This window comes from Macrobrachium nipponense, chromosome 45, assembly GCF_015104395.2.
Source record: "Macrobrachium nipponense isolate FS-2020 chromosome 45, ASM1510439v2, whole genome shotgun sequence".
Taxonomy (NCBI): Eukaryota; Metazoa; Arthropoda; class Malacostraca; order Decapoda; family Palaemonidae; genus Macrobrachium; species Macrobrachium nipponense.
In genome coordinates, this window is record NC_061105.1 from 36,148,955 (window position 1) to 36,165,276 (window position 16,322).

The 16,322-nt window shown below is 35.8% G+C and overlaps 1 protein-coding gene across 4 annotated transcripts in view; it reads left to right on the forward strand.

Annotated features, from left to right (window-relative positions):
* The window catches only part of LOC135214478 (phosphatidylinositol 4-phosphate 3-kinase C2 domain-containing subunit beta-like), a 184,644-nt gene that overhangs the window by 158,929 nt on the left and 9,393 nt on the right, over positions 1–16,322 (forward strand). For all 4 annotated transcript variants that reach the window (XM_064248826.1, XM_064248827.1, XM_064248829.1 and 1 more), the window contains exons 20-24: positions 837–989; positions 6,059–6,188; positions 8,233–8,388; positions 8,718–9,025; positions 10,929–11,072. In XM_064248826.1, coding sequence (XP_064104896.1) covers positions 837–989; positions 6,059–6,188; positions 8,233–8,388; positions 8,718–9,025; positions 10,929–11,072 — 891 coding nt within the window. The remainder of the gene's footprint in view (positions 1–836; positions 990–6,058; positions 6,189–8,232; positions 8,389–8,717; positions 9,026–10,928; positions 11,073–16,322) is intronic.

Consider the following 16,322-nt stretch of genomic DNA (forward strand, 5'->3'; position numbering starts at 1 on the left):
AGTTTGCATTTTGTGGCATGCCTTAGTTGGTTCTAAAGCTTTGTTTTGTGTCATCATGCACTTTTCATCCTCTCCTTTTGATGTATTCCTACATAACTTACTTAACTTTGTTCCAACTTTGTTCCAGTTTTTAACCTCTTAATGAGAAAGAAAACCCATAGGACAGTCCTTGTGGGAGACTGCAAATGCAATCAAGACATTTTTTTAGCAATAATAATATGGTTATGTAGTCATTACTGTTGAAATTCCACCGTAGTAGCCCCTCCCCTTGTACACATGTAATTAATCTTTTTGGTTTTAGCTTTATAGTGGAAAACTGTTCAATACCAATGTAAATATGTGAACAGAAAACGAGGAAATTCTTCATTGTAGTGAAACAAAAATAGCAAATTTATTTAGCTTTAAAATCTGCCCATAGCTGCTGGCAATAGATTTCATAGTCGACTTCAATTGGATATCTTCTTAAACATTAAAAATATAACTCGAAAAGAGTTATCTAAAATATTACTATTATGAATATTTTAAAGGAGCTAAAAATGTTGGGGGGAGGGGTTCAAATTTCCATCACTACAACCCATCCCATGAACTCAAAACAACTGTAATTTTCTGGGCCAAATACTTTATGATAGTACTTCAAAGAACATAGAAAGAGGTGTTTTTCACATTTTATATTTAGTACAATATAACTAGTTTGTAGAAGGCTTTGGATTGATATAGTAGGGTTTCTTAGCATAATTGTGTAATTATGAATTATTCTGAATGTGAATGCCCCTTATTAAGACTATATATATCTAGTGTAGTCTTTTTGTAATGTTAATGTAAATGTGAATTTTCAGGCTAACCCAACATCACTGCCTTTGTCTCCATCTCTGGAAGTTGCTGGAGTGGATGTGAAAAATTGCTCCTACTTCAATTCATTTACGGTACCCCTAAGGTTGGCGTTTTTGTCATCAGAAGAGGGCACTGATCCAATTCATGCCATTTTGAAGGTAACTTTGTGTTTGTATCTAGAGATTTTGTTGTATAAACCCATCATTTCCTCTTTGTGAATCTAAGGAACAGCATTCCCAATAACAAATAAAAAGAGACCCAGGTGGTTTGTTAGCAGCAGGGCTTTTTCACATCCTTGGACCTTTGGTTCCATGTAAGTAAGAACTTCACTACTGTGTCTTTCTTGGTGTCAGCAAGTTTTTTCTTGGTAACTTACAGTTCCTGTTGTTATTCATTTTTCTTAATTTTGTTGATGATTTTTGCTGCTTATTTTTCTGCTCACGTTGTTTATGGTTACACCTTTTAAATGTGTATGTTCAGTGCAGTAATAATGGTAATAATGTAATGATGAAATTCTTGCTGGGCGGCAGTAACTCCGCCATGCTCTCCCTTTTATTGATGGCCATTACTTGTTAATATATTGAGTATTTTCATATGGTAGAAAAAACGTTTTTGTGAAGTCTACATTCAGGAGTTCATCCCATTTCTTGGTTGGCTTTTACTTGTGACATAAGAGTTCATTGATCAGATTTAAGGACATAATTCTTGAAGATGATGATGGTTCAAAGAAATCTAAGCAGATGTGGCAGTCAGCTGCTGGCAACTTGAGATGGTGTGCATTATCCTTCTCAATTCCTTCCCCTTGTCACTGTACCTGGAGAAAGTTCTCTTCTCCTAGAGACAAAAAGGATTTTTTGGTGAATGAAGTTTGAGAACATGAGTTCCAAGCAGATGAATATGATTTTGCCTAACTAAAGTATTTGTCCCTCATTGACACTTAATGTGTACTTGGGCAGTTCATTGGCCTTATCAGTACCAAAATTGACAGGTTTTCCATGTTGGTGTTTGTCCCCTTGCCAAATAGTAAAGTACTGTATTTATTGCTTAGGAAGACACATTGCTTGGTTGTTTTAATTTCATTGAGATGGTCAGTGATATAAATGAGGGATCTGTATGATGCAGAAATATATTTTCTTATGAGCAGAAATCTATTTTCTTAAGGAAAAATTAAATTTTTTTTTTTTTTTTATAAATCCATTTTATATATAAGATGGCCCATCTCCTAGGTCCACTCTTCCTCCTACCATATGTGCAAGATGTTAGTGAGGTGTCACCTCTATGGAACTGGTTTAAGGGTTCATGCAAATACTAATAGTCATTAGCAGCTTGAACAGCTTTTCAGCTTCAGCTACAACTTGGTTTAAATTTAACAGCATATTTCCTTGCTGATCTTTGATCTATAGGAAATAAAGTTATTAAATAAATATCAGTCCTATTCTACATAATGTCGTTTATAACAAAACTACGGTAATTGTTTACTATCGTATGATGGTTGAAATGCAAGCAAATGGATATCGCTGTTATCCAATTCAGTTGTACTTAGCAAAAAAGTATGGATTTCCAAAATCCAGGAACGTAACCCCCCATATTACTGTTATTTCATATGGGAAAAATGTTTAAATAACTCGTTTCTAGTTAACGCAAGCTCTCCAGGAATGTAACCCTCGCGTTAATTGAGAGGTGACTGTACCTTAACACACTACTTCAGGAATTGTGTATGGGATTTGTTTAATTGCACTTTTGCTATTTAGATATGATGGGAAATTGCATCAAAATGCAATCCTATATTCGTGGTGGGCCTAAATGCATAATGCATATCATTCGTTGTGATAGAAAATAAACTACTTGAAACCTCTTAGATTTTGAGTCATCACTCGGTATCAATAGTTTTTATCTGTGTACAGTTGACCACCATAATACGCTGGATTTGCCCCCCCCCCCACGAATAGCTAAGATTCACGAATACTTCATACCCCTCTAAAAATGCTTATAACTTGCTATTTTATAGCTCTATCATAAAAAATGTATGTCACAAAAATATGAAAATAATAGTAATTAGTGAATATTTCTATATGAAAAAATCCTGTGAATAATGTGAATATGTTCCACAGAAAAATCAGTGAATCCGTAAATTCGCGAATCCTGAACTGCAAATAGGTGGGGGTCCTGTGTAGTATTTAATGGAAACTCCTATAACTGTAGAAAACAACCTCTCCCTGATTAGAGTACCCAAATAAACAAAAATTATTTAGAAAATTAAAATCTTGATCTATGATTTAGACCTTGTAACTGAAGTGGTAAATTTTTGTTGGAGTTATTTAACCATCTTACGCCAACTGGACGTATTTTACGTAGACATTTTTTGTCTCCCGTGTGCCGACTGGAAGTATTTTACGTCGACTTACAAAAGTTTTTTTTTAAATTCGCGGAAAAATACTTATAGGCCTACCAGCCTAAAACTTTTGAATCATGAGCCTTGGAGGATGCTGGAAGTTCACGGATCAAGGTGTTGTTTTGTTTACAATCGTTACGCAGGCGCGCAAGCGCGAATTTCTTTCTTGCCGCACTAAAAAGTATCTGTGACACATCTCGGAAATTATTTCGTCACTTTGAAATAATTTTTGTACCATTGTAAATTAGCCGTTACATGAAGTATTATATATGAAAATGTGCGCATTTTTATGTAGAATACAACAATAAAATACTCATAATTGTAGCTTTTATCAGTTTTGAGATATTTTCATATAAATAACAATAATTGCCAAAATTTCAACCTTCGGTCAACTTTGACTACCGAAATGGTCGAAAAACGCAATTGTAAGCTAAAACTCTTATATTTTAGTAATATTCAATCATATGTGAAAATGTGCGCAATTTCATGCACAATACAACTAAAAACAACCCATGGTTGTAGCTTTTATCAGTTTTGAGATATTTTCATATAAATAACGATAATTGCCAAAATTTCAACCTTTGGTCAACTTTGACTCTACTGAAATGGTCGAAAAACGCAATTGTAAGCTAAAACGCTTATATTCTAGTAATATTCAAGCATTTACCTTCATTTTGCAACAAATTGGAAGTCTCTAGCACAATATTTCGATTTATGGTGAATTTATGAAAAAAATAACATTTTCTCTACGTCTGCGCGGTAACTCTTCCGAAAAAATCATACGTGCGATTGTGGTAATGTTTGCACCATTTTAAATTAGCCGTTACATAAAGTTTTATATATGAAAATGTGCGCAATTTCATGTAGAATACAACAAAAAATAATTGAAGGTTGTAGCTTTTCTCATTTTCGAAATATTTGCATATAAATCACGATAAATAGAAAAAAAAACCACGTTCGGTCAACTTTGACTCTACCGAAATGGTCGAAAAACGCAATTGTAAGCTAAAACTCTTAGTCTAGTAATATTCAGCCCTTTACCTTCATCTTGAAACAAATTCAAAGTCTCTAGCAAAATTTTAGATTTATGGTGAATTTAAAAAAAAAATCTTTCCTTCCCTCCGCGTGCGGATTCTCCGCCACAAATCTCCGAAATGCGTACGTACCATTCTCGGAATATTTGCTCAGTTTCATATTAGGCATTTCATAGAGTTTTATATATGAAAATGTGCGCAATTTCATGTAGAATAAAACTAAAAATATTTGAAGGTTGTAGCTTTTCTTTTTTCCGAAATAATTGCATATAAAAAATATATATATAAAAAAAATTCGACATTCGGTCAAATTTAACTCATCAGATATGGTCGAAAACTGCAATTGTAAGCTAATACTCTTACAGTATAGTAATATTCAATCATTTGTCTTCATTTTGAAAGAAATTGGAAGTCTCTAGGACAATATTTAGATTTATGGTGAATTTTTGAAAAAAATATTTGTTTACGTCCGCGTGTTACGAAATCATGCATTATTTTGTGATAATATTTTCTCTGTGTTGCTTTTATCGTTTTACAATGTGTTATATACCAAAATGATCGCAATTTAGTGTACATTACAATGAAAAAAAAGTAACTTGTTACCTTTAACCGTTTTGCGCACAGCGCGATTTGAATACAATTATATATGAAATTTCGTTTTTGCGCTATCATATATCGCATTATTTATATATGATAATGATAATTTTTTTCATTTCTGATGGTTGCAAATTAACTTCAGCCAATGACAAAAATAGGAGCCAAAAATGAACTCTTAATCTTGAAAACTAAGCGCGCTGTGATTTTTTGAAAAAAATATTTTTTCCGCTTCCGCGCTCACTCTGAAACCCCTCCGGCACACGGGAGACAATTTTTTTTTTACCGCTTCGGCGTAAGAGGGTTAACCCTTAATGGACGGATTGATCCTCAGGAGTAGTAATAACAGGTTTGGGGTGGTGGATGGATTGAGCCTGTAGTTAAACAATATTACGCGCCATCAATTTGGAAAGAATTGGGTGGGAAAGAGGTGCCAATACTTTTAAAGGCCATAAATTCACTTATGGCAACTTTTATACTGACTAAGATCACATGTGTGGGCGTCTCAGGACTTCAGTAGTGCTTACGAATTGAAGGGGGAATATTTTGCTTCTCTCTCTCACATGACGTCTTTTTGTAAATTTGCTCGTAAATATACTGAGGGGTTGCTGTTGTTTTTGTTGTATTTTACAATAGTATGTTGGTTGTAAATGTAATTTTACAAAGAAAATTGAAAAAAAATATAAGAAAAATGTGTAAAAGTTAAAAAAAATAATTGCTGAATCTTTGTTCTCAGTAAATTTACGTAAATATTTTTCAACAAATGTGCTAAGATTTTTTTTATCTGTTTTGATATTGTGTGAGCAGTAATTATAATTTTACAAAATTATTTTTTCTATTAGAAAAACATATATAAGTTGGCAAGGGGTTGTAAATAGTCATTTTCAACTTCTTGTGGAAGGTAGGGAAAATTTTTTAAATTCTTTTTCTTTCACCATGTACATTTGCATATCTTCTTCTTTCCATTGATGTGTTTAATTCATAAATTGGCCGACCTCAAAGTTTACCCGGTCTGAGGAGCAGCATATAGATATATTTACCCGTCCAGTAAGGGTTACCATCCAAATGGTGTTAAAATTTTGATGCATCAACATTGTTATTAACATAGAACTCTGGTGTGTTTTTAGGATTGACATTTATTTTGAAATTCTCCTTATGGAAATGTATGTTAATCTTGTTTTTGTGCACGTGGTTCTACATTTTTCAGGTAGGCGATGACCTGCGACAAGACATGCTAGTCATCCAGATGATAAGGTTGATGGACAAGCTGTGGTTGAAAGAAGATCTTGATCTGAAAGTAGTCACCTTTAGTGTTGTCCCTACAGGGGACAAAATAGGTTAGTTTACTCTGTGGATGTTGTTATAAATAAAAATGAACTTCTTTTGTAATGACCTTTCATGTCAGTCTGGTCACTTACCCTCAGTGTTTTGCTAGACTATTTTATAGAAGAGACCTTAGTTTGTATTTGTGTATCAAAATTTATTTACAGGCAGTTCCCCAATTACCGTTGGTATTGGTTACCGGCATTTCTGTTTTTCGGCGCTCGTTCTTTATACTTATTCATATTATTGGTGGCTTAGCCTAAGTGTTGAGACTGCCTCATAAAATACAAACATAACAAATATACATCTTTTCCTTGGTTCTTTTAAAAAGTTATCCTTTACTTCACTGTATCCAATGATACTGTATGTATTCTTATATTATAATTGTATTATAAAATACAAACAAACCAATCAAGTTTTTGTTTGTAAAAATCAGCTGATGGAAGTAAGTTTATTTTGCCAAATTTAACTCCTTTAGCTTCTCAGGAGTAGTAATAACAGGTTTGGGGTGGTGAACGGATTGATCCTGTAGGGCAATATTGAGCGCCATTCATTTGGAAAGAATTGGCTGGAAAAGAGGTGCCAATACTTCTATAGCCTGTAAATTCACTAATGGCAACTTTTACACTGGCTGAAATCAAGACTTGGCAGCTCATGCAAGCTTAGTAGTGATTTTGACTTCAAGGGGGAATTTACTGCCTCTCTCTCATTGGACATCTTTTTATAAATTTGCTCATAAATATACAAAATGGCTGCTGTTGGTTTTAGTTCTTGTCTTTTACGATAGTATGTCAGTTGTAAATGTAATTTTGCAAAGAAAAGTGCAAAGAAATATTAGAAAAAAATGTACAAATAAAAAAAAGTTACTGAATCTTCGTTCTCAGTAAATTTACGTAAATATTTTTTTAGCAAATGCTCTAAGTATTTGTTACTGATTTTATTTATTTTCTGTTTTATGTAGTGTGAGTTGTAATTATAATTTTACAAAATAATATAAAATTATTTATCAGAAAAAACATATAAGTTGGTAAAATTTATGATGTCTTGCGAAAGAAGCCCCACAAGGGGTTGTAAGTAGTCATTAACAATTTCTCATGGAAGGTAGGGAAAATTGTTTAGAATTTTTTTTCACCATGTGCATTTGCATATCTTCCTCTTTCCATGACATGTTTTTTTTGTATATTGGCAGACCTCAAAGTTTACCTGGCCTGAGGAGCTGCATATTGATTTTTTTACCCATCCACTAAGGGTTAGATTTAGCAGTATACTATATTTCCTTGCCAGTATTTTCTCCTTAGCAAATAAATGTATAATGTAAAAATATATCAGTCCTATTCTACCTAATTAACGTCATTTTGTAACAAAACTATGGTAATTATTTACTATTGTGCAGTGGCTGAAATGCAAGCTAAATGTTATCAGATTCGGTTCGGTTGTTGTAGCAAAACAACTGTTTTCATTCAGTTGTTTGTGGCTGTAGCGTTTAAGCACTGATTATAATAGTTACTAACGATACTTTTATCATTCTCTTTTGATTTTTTTACTTATTTAACTAGAAGATATGATAAATAAAAAGATGGAGGAAACGTTGGTATTTTGAAAAAGGTGACTCTCTCTCTCTCTCTCTCTCTCTCTCTCTCTCTCTTCTCTCTCTCTCTCTCTCTCTCTCTCTCTCTCTCTCTCTCGTAAGTTCATCGAATCTGATGTTAAAAATTTGTATAACTATCATGTAGACCATAATAATAGTAAATGATTAGGCAAATGAAATTCCACATTTTTATTAAAGACTTACATATTAGGGCAAAATATTTGGCAGTGGCACTAGGCATCGTTAACCAGTCTAGGGCACAGTAAGGTGGATTTGGTGCCCTTAGTCTTTTGAATTTTGGTTAGAAATGATTTTTCTGTTACCATCAAGCCCCCAGGAACAGAACCCCTGTCAGCAACCGAGGGCTGCCTGTACTTTATTACATCCTCATTAACGCTACTTTCATTAAAATTTCGTATGGTTTTCACTTTACTGTATTCTTTTAAGATCAGTAATTGGGTTGCTTTCAGGTATAATCGAGCTTGTCAAAGATGCAGAAACTCTTCGGAAGATCCAAACTGAGTATGGTGTAACGGGGTCATTCCAAGATCGCCCAATTGCTGAATGGTTAGCAAAACAGAATCCCTCGCAGCTAGAATATCAGAGAGCTGTTAAGAACTTTACAGGTAAGTCTTTTCATTTATTTTTTCTTGGAATAGCAAGTTAGCCAATTTAGTTTCAAGCTTAATATTTTACAGTATTAGATGCTTAAGCAGTGTGTGAAAATATTAGTTGTCATGATAATAGCATGAGGATTTAAGTCAGTCGCTTTCATTATTCGTTTATATGTCATGGGTACTGAAGACTTAGCTTTAGCAACATTTTTACAATTCACTGGGTATTTGTGACAGGGTAGGTGGTTTGGACTGTCCTGAATTTTTGTAATTGGAATGGTTCGTTGCATGTAGGCTTCCTTGTCTTTTAGTTTTTTTAATAAATGGAATTTTCTCCACAGCCTCTTGTGCAGCATACTGTGTTGCAACCTACATTTTAGGAATCTGTGATCGGCACAATGACAACATCATGCTCAAGACTTCGGGTCACCTATTCCATATCGACTTTGGCAAGTTCCTTGGCGATGCACAGAAGTTTGGTAACTTTAAGAGAGACCGTGCACCATTCGTACTGACATCTGACATGGCTTATGTAATTAACGGTGGAGAGAAGCCATCGGACAAATTTCAAGGGTTTGTGGATCTCTGTTGCAGAGCCTTCAACATTATAAGACGCAATGGCCAGCTTCTTTTGTATTTGTTTGCATTGGTAAGTTTTTATATACAAGACATGACTTTCTATAATTCATTTCAACATTGAGACACTGTAGTTTTATTTATGATCATATAACCTTTTACAAATAGGCATGTTATAGCCATTGGAGCATCCTTCAGACCTCAGTAGGACACAAAAATGAGAAAGTTAATATTTATATTCTTATTGTATGTAAACAGGTTCATGAAAAATACTTTGAATGTACTTTTATCTGTCTGGGTGTCCTCTACTCAGAAGTTTTTCTTTTCAGCACTTAAGTGGAAAAACATGTTGTAAAAAAAAAAGCACTTTTATGATGAAAGAAAAAGTTTTAGATTGGAGTACGTAATGATACAAGTGAGGACAGTTTATGCATAAATGATGACAGTTTATGCTTAGAAATAGGAATGTTTGCATAGAATTGATCTAATACTCTATGAAGAGATGATGAATGAGAATGTCTTGCAAATATTTAGCAATAGTGATATCCATGACAGGTTTTCTTTGAATTCGAATATGTAGTATAGTGAATTTTTAAATATTTTTTGGCCTGCCCGTGGTTCAATGTACCTATTTTAAGCCATTAATATTATGCAAAAGTGTGCTTTGATCTATATGGCTTAGCAGACATGAATCATATGACCATAAAAGATTTATTATCTTAAGAATAAAGCCTTGAGAAGATGAATAGGCATAGGTTATCATGATAGGCTGAGAAAGGCTGTGAAAGAAATGATGGTAGTTCCATATATGTATACGTACATAAAGATAATGATGAAGGAAAGAATGAGTGGCAGAATTTCACAGTGGTCCATTTCATTGCACAACATGGAGATCATGATGATGAATCATTGTAGTACTCAATAACAAGTCTCAGCCATCTTTTAGTTAAAAAATAAATTATTATATTAAGAGATACTCCTCCAACTCCCATCCATCAGTTTGGAAAACCAGAGCATCATGAATAACCCTGCCAGCAGCAACACAAATCAAGACCAATCATATGACCTTGATAACCAGAATATAGAATTTGCGTATAACGTTGAAACCTGAAAGGAGTGAATCACATGTACTTGGGGCCTTACAAAAGCCTTTAAAGACATTTTAAAGGCATGTAAATGTTTTTGCAGCACACTTTCAAAACTTTAGATAGTATGGGAGTTACTGGTATTGAATGGTAATCAGCAGTACTGGAGCAACCACTCCCAAGATTGAGCTAATGGAGTCACATTTACCAATTCTAGAAGCTAAGCAAACAACAGTCTTTACTAATATCAAGCATAGTGGGTCCCCATTACTTTGGGTATTGTCAAAAGCATTAGCCAAAATGGTCACTTTTTCTTTTGGACTATAGGTGAGAACCATCTGATGTAAACATGGAGTTACTGTTGAGTCTGTGCCAAATTACTGATTTGAGTGTGGCCCACTTTTCTTGATATAGAGCTATGTTTTAGAGGTAATTTTTGTATTAATTTTTGGCATAGTAAGCTCTGAGCCACAGCCCTTAGTTGGGTTTAATGATTCCATGTTAAATTAGATCATTTCTTCCCTGAAGTTGATGGGCTTCTTGTTTTGCCAAGCAAAGGATGAGATGAAGTGTAATGAAATTCTAATATACACACAAGAACTTTCACCCTATGTGCATATTATTGAATATTGAAGCATTAGACTGTGTGAGAATAGTTAGCTATCCTTAATTCCAGTCATATTTCACTTGGTGTAGCATAAGTAGTCTCTCAGCCTGTCAGATTTGACCATATTGTACTGTAAATAAAACTTCAGTGTTAGCTGTGAAATGGAATATGCAAGACATTGTAAAAATGTTATAGTACCTGCTGTGGTGATACCCTCATCTTATCAGTTGTTGTGCCTGGAAGTGGCTGTTTTATGTTTTATTGAGTTACTAATTTTTTGGCAGATGGCATCCTCTGGTATACCTGGAGTGACTTTGGAAGCAGTAACGTATGTTGAGCGGTCGCTGTTACAAGACAAGACAAATGCTGAAGCTGGAGCCATGTTTTCCCGTATGATTCAAGAGTCTCTGAAGTCCTGGTTTACTCAGGTATGTATCTTTAAACCCCCACACTAGATAAATGCCACAAAATGTCCTTTTCATGCATCTTTAAATCCCACGCTGGAGAAATGCCACTTATTGTCCTTTTCATGTAGCATCTTTAAACCCAAGACTGGAGAAGTGCCACAGTGTCCTTTTCATAGGTCTTAGTAGCCAGTACTACTGGTTCTTTGTAAGTGGTTAGTCCTAGGAAATTTGAACCTAGAACGAATTGTAAGTCAGGCAAGAGAGCATTTGTACATTGTGCACCAAGACTATACTTCAAAATACTGCCTGAAGTGAAGATTATATGAGAAGGCAAATTTTGAAAAAGAACACTCCTATTGTGCAGGAGCTATGGTACTGATGAGAAAATACTCCTACTCTGCAGGAGCTGTGGTACTGATGAGAAAATACTCCTACTCTGCAGGAGCTGTGGTACTGATGAGAAAATACTCCTACTCTGCAGGAGCTGTGGTACTGATGAGAAAATACTCCTACTCTGCAGGAGCTGTGGTACTGATGAGAAAATACTCCTACTCTGCAGGAGCTGTGGTACTGATGAGAAAATACTCCTACTCTGCAGGAGCTGTGGTACTGATGAGAAAATACTCCTACTCTGCAGGAGCTGTGGTACTGATGAGAAAATACTCCTACTCTGCAGGAGCTGTGGTACTGATGAGAAAATACTAGAAGAATTATGGATAGGAGCTTGAATATGCAGGGAGCTTTCCTCCAGATCCCTGTCCGAACTCCAGTGAGTTTCCAGTTCCGTCTTTCGGGACATGGCTCCCCAATCTGGAGTCTGTGCTTCAGCCTCTACGTAACACTTCAGGCCCTCTCCCAATTCCTAGGTCTTCCTGCATTTGTCTTTCCCTTTTGTCTGGGCATAACTTCAGTCTTTACATGTCAACTGGCTTCTTCATTACCTTCAAGAAATTAGCTCGAAGGCTTGTGACAGTAACCTTCACCGGGACAGAGAACACAGTCGGACACCTCTGTCTTGTTTCTTAGCCCAGGTCTTTTTAGTCGGACTTCAGTGGTAGATGTCCGATATGAATTGTGCAAGGGAACCCCTTCTGCTGCTGAGCCTAGTTCTAGTCGATTTGGGTAAGACCTCAGTCTTAACACCTCTACTTCAAGACATGTTGCAGAGGCTATTAAGGGGGCCGGCCGGAACCCCTATATAATGGGGTATAGGGTGAAAAATGCAAAGTCATGAAAAAATTCATGGAGCTTCATATGGCAATTGAGAATACGTATACGAAATATTTCGTCAAAATTCTTCTTACTTTCGTAGTTACAGGGTAATTAGTAAACATAACTCAATAAGCCTAAAACATTCGTCCGTACAAGAAAATGCAATATTTCTTCTGTTATCGTAAATTTTGATAATTATTGTCAAAGAAATTGTGAGAAATGGCATCTGTAGAGATTCCGTGGGTCGCAGAGGGGAGTCTAGTTGATCAGTAACTCGGTGCGAGCACAGACTTCAAGTAGTCTGCACGTCGAGTTTTACCTGTGACATTCACTTGCTTTTACATATGTTTATCTATGTTTTGGCAGGAATTTCATCATGCCAATGAGGAAAAGACAAGGAAAACTTCTCGCTAACATAAAGACGAAGAAAATTCGCTCTAATATGATTACAGAATATCATATGATGTGCGATATTAGCGTAGTTAGTGAAGAGAGAGGGAGGGTTGCGTAGTAAGTAAACGCCCCCGTCTTGCCTGAAGCACACGTCACACTGTCCTCCAGACTAAGATCTTTGAGCAAAGGGATCTTAATTTATGATAAATAACATAGTTTTGGTTTATTAATACCCAAAAAGGAAGATGAAATTCATATTAATCATGATTTATTAACTTTGTCTTTGTAAAAAGAGAGTACAACTTCGAATTTCACCTCATGACATTCTCTTGCATTTACGTTTGTTTATTTTTGTTTCGGCAAGAATTTCATCATGCCAAAACAGAAAATACTAGGAAAACATCTAGGTAACATACAGAAGAAGAAAATTTGCTGTAATAAGCCGAGTTAGTGAAGGAGAGAGAGAGAGAGTTGCGTAGGAAGGAGTGCCCCGTCTTGCCTGACGCAGTGCCCCAAGCTACGATATATGAGCAAAGGATCATCATTTATGATTAAATTATGATAAATAAAATAGTTTTGGTTTATTAATACACAAAAAAGAAATATACAGTGGTACCTCGAGATACGAAATTAATCCGTTCCGAGACGGCCTTCGTATTATGAGTTTTTCGTAACTTGGAACACATTTTACATGTAAAATGGCTAATCCGTTCCAAGCCCTCCAAAAACACCCCAAGCCTAAAACACATGTTCTAGGGTTACGACAGAAGAAATATGACTCCAAAAAGGCAAAATACTGTACATACTTGAATAATATTCAGCTGCATGTAATGTTCAACCCCATTTTTACTGCATATATTAGGACTTTAGCATATGTCCCTTAGCAATAAGCCTAGCCTATGTTAGCGGTTGCTACTGTAGCCTAGTCTATGATTCTGACATCTAAACCTAAGAGTTAAAAGCTTAGAATATGCCAATAAAATGTATAAATAATCAGTATGTACTCATTTCAAATAATTATTAATTAATCATTAACTATAATACACAAACAAACGAAAAACAAACCTTCCGGTCGATTGTTTACATCCAGCTCTTACCCGTCTTAGAGTATCGAACGAGCTCCAAGCAATCATTTTTCCTAGCACACAGTAAGCCATAAATTGTCATTAGTAACTCTCTTCAACTAATGAAACCACCAAACAGTATAATAACCATTCATTTCTATTCTTTATTCTATCTTTACCTAATGAAGATACAGAGTTAACGACAGCTATAATGAAATATGCGCATACGTAACGTAATAATAAAACAGAAGAAGAATTCTAAAAAATACGTATTTGTTGGCAGTCTGATTTATTTTATATTTTATGATATCTAATTCACAATTTTTTTTATTAAATGTATTGCAAGTACTCATTTCAAATAATTATTAAGTAACCATTAACTATAATAAACAAACAAAAAAAAAGCTTCCAAACGTCTGTTTACATCCAGCACTTACGAGTATCGAACGATCGCCAAGCAATCACTTTTACACAGTAAGCCATAAATTTTCATTATCTCTCTTCAACTACTGAAACTACCAAACAGTATAATAACCATTCATTTCTATTCTTTATTCTATCTTTACCTAATGTTTTCTTTATTAAATGTATTGCATGAATAAGTTTTTCAATTTACAGCAACCTTTTACCAATAGAACACTTAAAGCACAAGGGGTAGATGCTGACCAATAGGAGAGCAGGACCTTATGGGGTGACTAGCATCAGGAACCAATGGGAGAGTGGGAGGATGGTGGCGAGTTTACTCAGTTGGCGGCGCAGGAGTTTTAAAATTGTTCTCGGTGGTCCAGGCGAATCTCGGGACTTTACAGCAACAACCTTTCGTATCTTGAAAACTTTTCGTAAGTAGAGCAGTAAAATTTTTCGCATTGGCTTTCGTAACTTGGATTTTTCGTAAGTTGAGCCTTATGTATCTCGAGGTACTACTGTACATTCATAATAATCATTATTTATTAACATTGTCGTTATAAAAATACAAAGAAAAACTATCTTCTCACTTAGTTTTAAAGCTATAACATTGGAATTTGGTATATAACTCAGAAAGACGTTATATAACAATCAAATGAAGGCCTTTTTTCCAATTTTTGTTTCGTCTTTTTTTTTTTTTTTTTTTTTTTTTTTTTTTCCTAATTTATAGGGTTTATTTTTTTACCATAATGAAAAATTCATATCTAGCAAAAAAATGACTTTCAGAAAAAAAACTCCTCATTTGATTGGAGGTCTACATCAGGTTTGTATATGGTAGTAATCCCAGGTCTTATTATTAAATATCAAGGGAGGAGATAGAATTTGAAAAATGGTTATTTTCGGGATAAATCGCCCTGGCGTCACAAAACTGAAGGTCAGAGGCGAAAATCATATGCGGTTTGGAGATGTCCCAAGTCACCTTATTAAGTGGTATGAATATCAAAGTCCTGTCCTTAAAGAATGGCATTAGCCGGCCGGCCCCTTTAAAAGATTCAGAAGTCACCACCTTCCTCCGTCTACCCGACTTAGTGATCATCTTCAAAAAGCTTGTGGATCGGGCTCGACGTCACTTTTTAGGACATCACTGAACTTGCTGCAGACTACCTCTTCATTTCTGAGAAGATTTTGTTATCCTTGAAGCGGCACCGATCTGTGCTTATCTCTGGTTAAACACAGAGACCTGGCTCTTTCATTTTCTCAATGACCTCTCAAGTCCTTTTACAAGGCCAGCTAGGAAGCAAGAGATACGGTTTCCTCGTTTTCTTTTGTTTTAACCAAGAATGAGGATCCATCCAAGACCTGGATCCGTTCTTTCTCCCTTGGAGCTTAACAGACATTCTTGGCTAGAAGCTGTGTCCAGCTCGCTTGATGCCAGTTACACCCCGGTGCCAGTGCATGCTCCAAGCATCCAGGAGCGCTCACCAACTCAGGGAAAAAGAATGAGCCCTCTGTCCAATTGGAGATTTATTTTTCAGATATTTTTCTGAGCAGGACTTGATAATTAAGAGGGTCTTCTTATCCTTTGATGGTCGTTCAAGAACCCCCTCTCCACCTGACTAAGATCGCATTGTCCATCTTTCTAAAGAGATTTTATTTCTGAAACACGCTCAGATTCAGGAAAACAACTTTGCCTTCTTTAAGTTAAAGTTAAGAACATCAGAGCAGCCTCTACCGCTGTAGCTTTCAGGCACATGTGCCCCTTCCATTCTGCTTCGTCCCACTGGAAGTATAATTTGTTTTTTTGTCTCACTAGTATAAGAAGTGAAAACTGAGCTAGTATGTGCTCCACTGGCGCCCAGCTCCACTAGCATCAGCTATAGAGCTTCCAGAACCTCGAGCTACTAGCTATCTTGGCTCCGAGTTAAAGAGCTCCCAGTGCCCAGAGCTTTGGGCTCGCCTGGCGCCAGCTACAAGCTAGCACCAGCAATATTTATACCTGTCCACGAGTTACTACAACTTGCCTTGCGCCATCTCCAGACTGGCACCAGGTACTGTCTATCGCTAGCTATAGAGCTTCCAGAACCTTAAGCTGCTAGCTTGCCTGGCGCCAGCAACGAGTCTGGCCCCAGCTATACAGCTCCTAGTGCCCAGAGCTTTGGGCTCCCCTGGTACTACTGGGCTACAGTCCAGCACCAGT